The sequence below is a fragment of the Cricetulus griseus genome, chromosome 4 (genome assembly GCF_003668045.3).
Source record: "Cricetulus griseus strain 17A/GY chromosome 4, alternate assembly CriGri-PICRH-1.0, whole genome shotgun sequence".
Lineage (NCBI taxonomy): Eukaryota > Metazoa > Chordata > Mammalia > Rodentia > Cricetidae > Cricetulus > Cricetulus griseus.
In genome coordinates this window covers 91,988,524-91,999,464 of record NC_048597.1, presented here as the reverse complement: position 1 = coordinate 91,999,464, position 10,941 = coordinate 91,988,524, and the positions used below count along the sequence as shown (strand labels likewise).

The window sequence follows — 10,941 nt, the reverse complement described above, 5'->3', positions numbered from 1 at the left end:
GCCTTCAGAGAATATGCAAGGAATCCCAGTGCATGGAAATTAAAAGTACACTTATGTTGGGGAAGAATATTCTTGCAAGTGACAAAGTGAAAGTAACCCAGCCAGGCAGGCAAGCACACCTAAGCCACAAGCTGACTTCATTTCTATTCTGGCAAAGGTGTGTCTGTGTCTCACCCGGTTGGTAGGAGCTCAACCTCAATTTGACATGATTGCTACTCCATAATACTCACAAAGGGAAAGCCTGTGATGAAAAGTCTCAGAAATGTTTGGCATCTGAGGCTTGGACGTATACTACAAGAGTTTCACAAACTAAGGAGAGTTATGGAATACTGACCCTTAGGCAAGATAGCCATCTTTGATAAAACAAAACAAAAACCTTCTCACACTTGGGCTCTGTCCAGAATCCAAAAGGAAAAGACAAAAGAAGAAATGTGCCAGGCATGATTGCACACACCCTTAATTCCAACACTCTGGGTAAAAGTACAGGATATTGGATCTCAGTGAGACTTGTCCTAGATAGCAAGTTCCAGGGCTAAATAATGAGGTCTTGTCTCCAAAAATGAAAGAAAAAAAGAAAAAAAAAAAGAAACAAAAAGAAAAAGGTTTTCTGAGTCAGAAGTCAGAAAGACCCAACTGAACCTGGGTGGAAATTTACATTATTCTAAGACGAGCCTGCACGTGCATCACCAAGCAGGTCCTCAACCTGCCCCACTGGATTAACCCTTAAGTAGGGGAAACAAAAGCATCGGTAAAACATAGACTAACAGTTCTCAACCTCTGGGTCACGACCCCTTTGGCAAACCTCTATCTCCCCCCAAATACTTACATTATGATTCATAACAGCAAATTACAGTTACGAAGTAGCAATGAAAATAATTTTATGGTGGGCTGTGGTGGCACACGCCTTTAATCCCAGCACTAGGGAGGCAGAGGCTGGCAGATCTCTGACTTTGAGGCCAGCCTGGTCTACAAAGTGAGTTCCAGTACAGCCAAGGATACACAGAGAAACCTGTTTCAAAAAACAAATAATAATAATAATAATACTTGTATGGTTGTGTGTCATCACAGCATGAGGAACTGTATGAAAGGATTAGAAATAGAAATATCGAGAAACACCAATCTAGAGGCAGATCCAATTTTTTTTTTTTTTTAGATTTTATTTATTTATTATGTATACAACAGTATATCTGCACACCAGAAGAGGGCACCAGATCTCATAAATAGATGGTTGTGAGCCACCATGTGTCTGCTGGGAACTGAACTCAGGACCTCTGGAAGAGCAGTCCGTGCTCTTAACCTCTGAGCTATCTCTCCAGACCAGATCCTATTCTTTTATGTAACAAGTTCACCATTGAGAGAAGTCTGGACAGGAACTCAAGGCAGGAACCATAGAGGAATGTTGCTTAGTGGATGGTCCTCTTGACTCATTCACAGGCTCATCTTTAGTTAGCTTTGTTAGACAGTCCAGGATCACCTACCTTGGTACTGCCCACAGTGGGCTGGGTCCTCCTGCATCCAGTAACTATCAAGACCATCCCAAACAGACACCCCAACAGGCCAGTCATATCTGGACAATCCATCAAAACTTTCCTCTGATGACCATGTCGAGCTGAACAACTAAAGCTAACTAGGACATTTCAAACTGGTCGGTAAGTAAATGCATCCATTCAACCACTGGTTCTATTAAAATATACTGAGTGCCTAGGAGCTACACCCAAATAATATAGCAAACAAAATGGGTGGAAGGTTTGCAAGGACCGTCAAGAGGGACACTGAAACAGATTGCTGGGGAGTGGAGTTCATTAGAAAAGCTATTGACACCGTGAACAGCCAGCCAGGCATGGTGGAGTCACTGAGGAGAGTTCAGGGCCTCAACACCAAAGACAGAAAGTACAGCTGGACTTCTTAGACTTGGAGCCCACGTGGAAGAAGTGGGGATCTGTTTTTTTTGTTCCCAAGGGATGAATGTAAGTCCCTGGAATCTAGGCCAATGACCTAACTACATGGAAACCTCCCAGCCTCAAAGATTGGTACTTCATCAAGTGCCCTTCATCAAGATTTCTCAGTTTAAGGTCAGATGGTGGCGAACTCCTTTAATCCCAGGACTCAGGAGGCAGAGGCAGGTGGATCTCTTAGTTCAAGGCCAGCCTGGCCTAGAGAGTGAGTTCAAGGCCAGCCAGGACTACACAGAGAAACCCTGTCTTGAGAAACAAAACAATTCTCAGTTCAAATACTCAACCTTTGGGAAAGCAAGATGAAAAAATGCCCAGAGGCATATATTCAGGGGGCTCATATCTGTCCCTATCTCCTGTCACTTATCAGATAAAGACCCAGCCTTGGGACTTGGGGACATCGAGACCCATGCCTAGATTCCCAGTGAGGTACTAAGACGTGTAGGGGTTTCTAAACAACACAGCTCCTCCCCAGGAATGTGGCAGGCCCTCTGACACTCCTTGGTTCCAACCCTTCCAGAGAAGAGAATATAGAGAGGGCTCTGGAAGACGTCAAGTGCCTGCAGCTTAAAGCAAGTTGAAGAATAGAACCAGACCTGGACCCCAGGAGTGCAGGCATATGAGCTTCAATATCACCACTTTCTTCTCTGAGGTGACCAGAGGGACTTCCATAAATTCAAGGTCATAGTCAAGGACCTCTGCAAGACATTGCCTCTTTCTCAGCTTTCAAAGAGCTTCCATGGTCACCCCACTGCCAGTGCTCCAGATCACTCCTCGCGGTTTCTGCATCCTCCCGAAAGACTGTGCAGGGTGTGTGGAGACTGGCTCAGTTACAACTTTAAATAGGCTGGTACCATAGAAACAATCCTTAGGTGGCAGTTTCAAAGCTGATATATTTAAAGTCTAGCACATGTACTTTTTCTTAGGACAGTGACATTATGCCACAGCACATGTCTCATTCTTATTTTGAAGTCTGCTACAAAAATAGACATGGTATACTGAACTTGGCAGGATTGGAAACCCAGATTGGCTGAGATCAGCAAACCTGGTTCCCTTTTAAAGGTTTCTTCACATAGTCTCTGGTTTCTGCTTTAGTCTCAGAAGGACCTGCAATATAGAGAAAGCTGGACTGCTGGTGAGATCTGCAAAGCCAGGACCCTAGGAAGCACTTGGTGTTGGGGAGGAGCTGGAGAAATAACCCAGCAGTTAAGAGCATTTGTTTCTCTTGCAGAGGATTTGGGTTCTGTTCCCAGCATCCACATAGCCAGCTTATACGCAACTGTCTGTAACTCCAGTTCCAGAGGCTCTGAGGTCCTCTTTTGCCTCCTTCTTTGAGCACAGGGCACCCAAGTGGTTCACAGGCACACATGTGGGTAAAACAACCAGATGCATAAAAATAAAAGTGTTTAAAGAGCAATTGAAAGCACAAAGGTGTGCTGGGGAAGTAGCTTGGTGGGTAAAGCACTTGCCTCAAAGCCTGAGGACCTCAGCTGGTCAGTAGTGGTGCATGCCTTTAACCCCAGCATTCAGGAGGCATATCTCTGTGAGTCTGAGGCCAGCCTGGTCTACAGAGCAAGTTCCAGGACATCAGGACTACACAGAGAAACTCCTTGTAATACAAACAAACAAAAGGCAAAGATAGAAAGCATGAGGGTCTGAGTTTGATCCAGAACCCATGTTAAAAAACAAACTGGGTTGGAGAAATGGCTCATCGGTTAGGAGCACTGACTGCTTTTCTGGAAGACCTGGGTTCAATTCCCAGGGCCCACGTGGCAGCTCACGACTGTCTGTAACTCCAGGATCCAACACCCTCACACAGGCATACATGCAGGTAAAACACCAATGCACACAAAATAAAAATAAATTATTAAAAACAAACAACAAAAAAAATGTAGGCATGGTGGCAGGTGTTTTTAATCCCAGCATTAGGTAGGCAGAGTCAGGTGGCTCCCTGAGGCTTACTCACCAGCCAGCCTAACCTACTTGGCTAGGCCAAGTGAAAGAACCTTCCTCAACAAAATGCTGGACAGTGCACTGGAGGTCTCTGTCTGCCCAGTACATTCCTAATGATGAACATAGCCAATGAGATGTCCCATGATTGAGAAGTATCTCTCTGTCCACATGCCCTTCTATAAATGACTTGCCCCTCCCCACTCAGTGTGTTGCTCCCTATCTCTTCATGGAGGTAGGACTCCAGACAAACTGAAACACAAGGTTGCAGGCTGGCTCATTTTGAAAATTACTAGTCCCAGCCAGGTAGTTGTGGCACACACCTTTAATCAAAGCATTAGGGAAGCAGAGACAGGCGGATCTCTATTAGTAGGAAGGCCAGCCTGGTCTACAGAGCGAGTTCCAGGACATCCAGAAAGAAAATTGCCTGTCATATCTGAAACATCTGCTCAGGGAAGCCTGGATGATCTTAGATTGCCAATGTGGAAGCCTCCAGGCACTCTAGCTGAGAACATGGAAGCCTCTGGAAGACTGTCAGAGTGTCTGTCTGGAGAGTCACTGAGATTGACTCACTAGCTCTCAGAACCCAAGATTCCACAGCCGTAGCTCCGATGCTGTCTGCATGCAGCCTGAGGGGAAGGGAACAGCAAAGATCTGGGTGTTCTCTGTTGCCCAGCAGTTACTCTCCTGTGCTCCGAACACAGACACTGTCCATCCCGAGGCAGGGGCTACTCTTTAGGTAGATACAGGAAGAGGTTTTGTTGATGTTCCCCAGGTGGCTTGAACTCACTGTGTACACAAGACTGATGTCGATTTGCAGAGATCACCTGCCTCTGTCTCCTGAGTGCTGGGATCAAAGTATGAGCCATAGCACCCAGCAGGAAGAGGGGTTTGTATTTTAATTAAGTTTTTTTTTATTGTGGCCGGGCATGGTGGCTCATGCCTTTAATCCCAGCACTTGGAAGGCTGAGAGATTGCGAGGTTCAAGGCCTGCCTGGTATACAGAGCTACACAGAAAAACCCATCTCAAAACAAACAAAAACCAAAAACGTTCCTTATTGTATGTGTGGAATGGTGTATGTGTGTGTGTGCATGTGTCCATGTGTATGCATGTTCTCCGTATTATTGCCTTGAGATAAGTTCTCACTGAACCTCAAGTTCACTGTTTCAGTGTAATTGGCTGGTCATAGAGTTCTCAAGATCCACATGTCACCGCCACTATCACCCCCCCCCCCCAATGCTGGTACTTCAGGCACATGTATCCATGCCCAGATTTGTGAGGGCTGGGGATTCAAATTGAGGTCCCTCATACTTGCAGAGCTCTTACCCGCTATATTGCTCAGGGTTCTCCAGAGGAGCACAGCCAACAGGAAGAATCTATACATTGAAAGAATTTAGTAAGTCATCTTAAGTGCAAGTAATAACTGGCCAGGTGGTAGTGGCATATGCTTTTAATCCCAGCACTCAGGAGGCAACAGCAGGCAGGCTTCTGTGAGTTCGAGGCCAGCCTGGTTTACAGAACAAGTTCCAGGACAGACTCCAAACTCTGTCTTGAAAAAACAAATAACAACAACTGCTGTCTCACACCTGAGAGGCTGAAAACCCAGTAGTTACTCAGTCCCTGAGGCTAGTGCCTCAGCAATCCCATGTGCTTCAGACCCTAAGAAAGGCTCCTGGAGAGCTCCTGATGGTGGTCAGTCCGTAATGGAAGCCCAGACTTTCTGGTCCTGATGTCAGAGCGAAAAGCAGATAATTTTCCTTTTGAAGTCTGGACTGCTACCAGAAAGGGCAACCCACAGTCAGGCTGGTTCTTCCCGTGTCAATCAAGGCAATTGGGATAGTTCTGCAGGGGAGGCTCACTACTCAAGTGACTAATTGTGGCAAGTTGACATTAAAATTAACCATTGCATCTCCCTAATCATCCTTGCAGCCCCAGGAAGAGTTTGTGTGCATGTGCACTAGGGACAGGTTCTGATGCAAACTAGGCAAGTACTCTATTACTGAGCCCAAGAAGAGGGTTTGTATTTATTTATTTACTTATTTATTTATTATTGGTTTTTTGAGACAGGGTTTCTCTGTAGCTTTGGAGGCTGTCCTGGAGCTCGCTAAGTAGACCAAGCTGACCTCAAACTCAAGAGATCAGCCTGCCTCTGCTTCCCGAGTGCTGGGATTAAAGGCGTGCACCACCATCGCCGGGCCTAAATGTTTTCTTTATAAGAGTTGTTGTGGTCATAGTGTAACTTCACAGCAATAGACACCCTAAGACATGGACTGGAGCCAAACTGTACCAACTTCACTGCGGAAGCCTTTCTCTGGAACAGGGCTATAAGCTGTTACACTTACTGGGACCTGTGGTATTCCTTCAGAATACCTTTCTGTCCTAGCTGTAACACTCAGTATTCTTCGGCTCCAGAGTGCCAGAATCCATTGTTGTAATGCTTACAATGACAACTGAATGAACAGAAAAAAAAAAAAAATCTCAGGAGTGACATAGTCAAAGGTGCTTGCTGCCATGCCTGACTAGTTGAGTTCAGTCTGTGGAACCACACATGGCAGGAGAGAATAGACTCCCACAAGTTGTCCTCTGACCTCTGAACAAGTTCTATGACGTGTGTGCACCAACACACCTATGAACAAATAAATGTAACTTAAAAAAAATACGGAAAAGGGTCTCAGAGGCCTGGTTACTCTCTCGCTATTTTGAAGACAAGGGGGACAGGTTCTGTCTTCACACAGGGGCATGGCCCATGTCACCCTTCTTAGTAATCGCATGAAGTTTTAGGGAGCTCCATTGTATGGATGAAGTGACACCATCTGCCACTGAGACAGCAAGTAACTTGTCATCAGCAGAGGCACCTGGAGATTAGATAAGCAGAGCTCTGGGTATGTCCAAGAGGGTATTTCCAGAGACAGGTGAGCTAAAAGGAAAAGACTGGTTCTATGTGAGGGCAGCACTGTCCCTTAGGCTGGGGGCTCAGATGCAAGAGGAAGAGAAAGGGAAAGCAAGCTGAGACCTGGTAAGCCCCTCTCTCTGCTTCACCGCCCACTGTGACCTGAATGCCTGTCACATGCTATGGTGCAAACTATGGTGGAAACATGAATCCTGCCTAGTTCATGTCAGGTACTGTAACAACACAAAAGCCAGCCTGCCTCCAAAATTCACATCCCCAGGACACTGCAAGCCATGGCCTCCCTAAGCCTCGAAGCTTATCCCAAGAAGTCAGGCAAAGTATGTGTAAAAGGGAGTTGTTATATATTCACAGCATACAGAAAGACACCCCTCATCAGGTGTGGGTGAACTTCTCAGCCCTCAGGAAGCTGTTCTTGGCCCAGCTTGTTACAGAGCATCTAGAGAACCCATTGTACAATAAACTCAGCAGGCCAGAGCTAAAAGATGGGTCCTTGGCACCTCCAGGAAGGACTCCTGAGAGAAGTGATCTGCAATAATGTGGGTATGGGGGAAGCCTTGGGGCACACCGTCCAGAGGGGCTGGCGGGTAAGATCCATGCTCGCTTGCTTCACCTCCAACAAAACCCTGGGTGTAAGAGCTGAGCTGACCGTCATTTGTGTTGTCTCACATCCTGTGGTGAGAATCACTCAAGTGCCCGCAAACTTTGCCAGAAGAGACATCCCCCATTGATCTTTCTGGACTCTGCTTTTCCTTTACTCTTCCTGTGGGATCATGGGAGCTCAGTAGTGCCCTTGGCAGCCCGGGTATGTTTTCCAGTGTCACCTGTCACCCACTCATGAGGGATGGAAAGAACTGTGTTCACCCTGTGTGAAGTAAGGCACAGACAGCAGCCTGTTTACTTTATTCAAATAATTGATTTCTTTTCTCTGTGAAACTGAGTAGGACTACAGGATGAAGGACAGCCCATATATTAAACTCTTAAATAAATCCTTTGAGTTCAGAGTCCGGGTCAAGGAGAGGAACTGGTCACGGGTCTTGTCCCGGAAATGAGGCCACCAAAAGGGCTTGTCCATCAGTGAAGATAGCAAATTCAATTCTTTTAAAAAAAAGTTCTCAAGGAGAAAAAAATAGAAAATTCCTAAGTTTCTGAAGCTGTAGTCGTCTCCTCCTCCATGTCCACTCTGAAGCATCCCAAGACAGAGGTTTTGAGTCCGTTTCCACAGAGACAAAGGCTCCACCTCTGCAGACCAATGGCAGAACTGAGAAGAAGCAATCAATGTGCTTGGGTTAGTCCGACTTCTGTGTACACATGACATCAACTCAGACATCTGAGTCCTGCAGAGACTGAGAAAGGGGAGGTGGTGTCAGCCTGGGGCAATGCTGAAATAAAGCATTTCTGTTTATTTTATTTTCTAACTCTCCCCCACCCCCCATTTTTGAGACAGGGTCTTGCTGCACAACACTGGCTGTACTGGAATTCTATATACAGGCCAGGCTGGCACAGATCTCACAGAGATCTGCCTGCCCTTGCCTCCCCAGTATTGGGATTAAAGGTGTGGCCACCACATAGGACTTATTTGACTGTTAGTGTATCTGTGCACATGTGGGTGCAGGTACCCAGAGGCCAGAGGAGGACACGGGTCTCTGTCCATCCCTAGGAGTGCACAGGCTTTATAGATATATATTCATACATTCCAGATGGCTGCAGAGAATCTAAATTTGAAACTGGCTCTTGTAGTTCTCACCTACATTTTAATCTGGTCTCAAAAATCCTCCCTTATTTACAAAGAATAAATGAGGCCAGGCCTGTCTTCCCGACAACTCGGAGGCTGAGGTAGGAAGGTCACAGGTGGAAGGTCTGTCGAGGCTACAGAGTGAGTCCAAGCCCACCCTAGGCAGCTTAAAGAGATCCCATCTCAAAAAGTAATAGGGTAGGGCCAGGCCCACATGTGCCAGGCCTGAGGTTCAATTCAGATGAAGCTCTGGTTTCCACAGCCCCACGTTCCCAAAAATTATGAGTTAAATGCAATGAGTTTTAGCCAATCCATACCAGGTTGACTGGAGGGCCCTGTGTGTGGCATCTCATTTAGACGGTCAATCAGGATTGAGCTGGCTTTGGAAATGAGCTGGCCTAAGGTTCTAGCAAATCTGCAGTCAGCTGGGGAGCAGTTTCCTCTTCCAGATTTGATTCTTTTCTTTGGAATAAATCCATCAGCACAGCTGCCGAAGGAACCCTGACAGTCACAGAGACTGGATGCCCCCAGCTCAAAATCCCTTTCCCTACCTCTTAGCAAAATAAAATCCCTTGGAAGGAGCCAAGCCTGCAAATGGTACTGGAGGAAGTCAGCCCCTGGCTGTGTGACACGGAAGGCCATGGGGTTCTCTATACAGTGGTGGAGCTGTGTGTCCCTCATGTCCTATATACAAAGCATCATCTGGCCCAATGCCTGGGGGGGGGGGCACTCTTCTTTAGAAGCATCCCATGATGGCTGCTGAGGACATTCATTGCTTTGAGCCAAGGCTGGCTCTGTTACCAAGACAAATTTGACTGACTCCACTAGGTATCTATGTGGCTTAGGATTCCAGCCTCCATGGTCCTTCCTGCTCCTCCACAGACTAAGCCTCCATTCTATAAATAGCTCCCTAGCCAGTCACCATGGAAACGAGATGGGGCTGGATCTGTCCACCTTAGTGGACACATCTGAGAGAAGGTTGAAAGGATGGGGCACTTTAGCCAGAGCTGGGAGCCTCCGAGAGGCAGCAGGAACACTCACCCGAAAATCAGGAACTTCCCAGGTGTGGGGAGGTACTGTTCTGGTTCACCTGGAGGGAGACAGGCAGACGAAGGCATCAAGTAGTGGATGTGGGGGTGGGTGGTCCTTTTTCCTTTTAGGAGGTCCAGTCTTAGTCCCACTAGTGACTCAAGGAGCCACCAGGAAACCACACACACACACACACACACACACACACACACACACACACACACAGGACACACAGTGTGCTCAGGACAGGATGACTGCAGCTTTTCATCCCCAGGTGCTCCCAGGTGACAGGGGCATCATCTTGTGTTGTATCCATCTGCTCCACCCTCCTAGGCCTCCAACCCCAGTGCTGGTCCAGTCCTTAATGCAGTAATCTAAGAGAACACATTTCTTCTCCTCACATAGGACGTCTTGTAAGATACTGGGAAAACTAGAACCCTTGGAAGGGAGCAGTTGAGCCAGTTTGGGCAGGTACATCAGTATACATAATGTGGTCATCCAAAAGGGTCTCGACCCCACCCAGCAGACAGGGAAGTCCCACAGACAGTGGGGCATACTGTGGAAGCACAATCAGCATGAAAATGTACACAGCAGGCCAAGAAGGCAACAGCGAAAAGCCACTGTCCCTGAACTCAGACACTGATAGTTTGACCTTTAAAACAATGACTGCTATAGGGTGGCCCACACAGTTGGTACAGCACAAACAGTGACTGAGACTCACTGAGAGACTGCTTCAAAATCACAAGGTAGAAAGCTGGTGTGTGTGTGTGAGTGTGTGTGTGCGCCTGTGTGTATGTACGTATGTGTGGTGTGTATGTGTGGTGTGAGTGTGTAAGTGCGTGTGTGGTGTGTATGTGTATGGTGTATGTGTGTGTATGTATGTGTGATGTGGTGTGTATGTGTATGTGTGTGTGTGTAGACAGAGACTGAGGAAGATGCCTGATGTTCACATCTGGCCTCCCTATGAACATGTAAATATGTATAAACACATACCACCACACTTACAAAAATAAACATGTACACAAGGCCACCCATCTCAGGACTGTCTCATCATTTGAAAGACAGCATTTTAGCTCCCAGAGGAGCACAATGGTGGCAGAGCATAGGTCCATGCTGTCAGAAGGTGCAAACTGTACCTTTCCTGACATTGTGTGGACCACCCCTCAGGGATAGCTAGCTCAAGGATGGTGGGCCCAGCTGTGGGAGGCATGGGGAAGTGTGGCTCATGGCCACTTAGTCACATGCCCCATGACCCTGTAGCTCTCATTTCCTGATAAAGAAGAAAAGTGTGTCTGGGGATGTGCTTGGCAATTGTCACCTTAGTAGGGTGGGGTAACATAGAGACATGAAGTCCTCACAGAGTCCC

The 10,941-nt window shown here is 47.0% G+C and overlaps 1 protein-coding gene across 3 annotated transcripts in view; it reads right to left on the bottom strand.

Moving 5' to 3' along the window:
• Positions 1-7,679: 7,679 nt before the first annotated feature.
• The window catches only part of Tpst2 (tyrosylprotein sulfotransferase 2), a 36,114-nt gene continuing 32,852 nt past the window's right edge, over positions 7,680-10,941 (bottom strand). For all 3 annotated transcript variants that reach the window (XM_027415936.2, XM_027415938.2, XM_027415937.2), the window contains 2 exons: positions 9,588-9,636; positions 7,680-8,157 (listed from right to left, as the gene is read on the bottom strand). In XM_027415936.2, the coding sequence (XP_027271737.1) occupies positions 9,595-9,636 (42 nt within the window). In that variant the 3' untranslated portion in view covers positions 7,680-8,157; positions 9,588-9,594. The remainder of the gene's footprint in view (positions 8,158-9,587; positions 9,637-10,941) is intronic.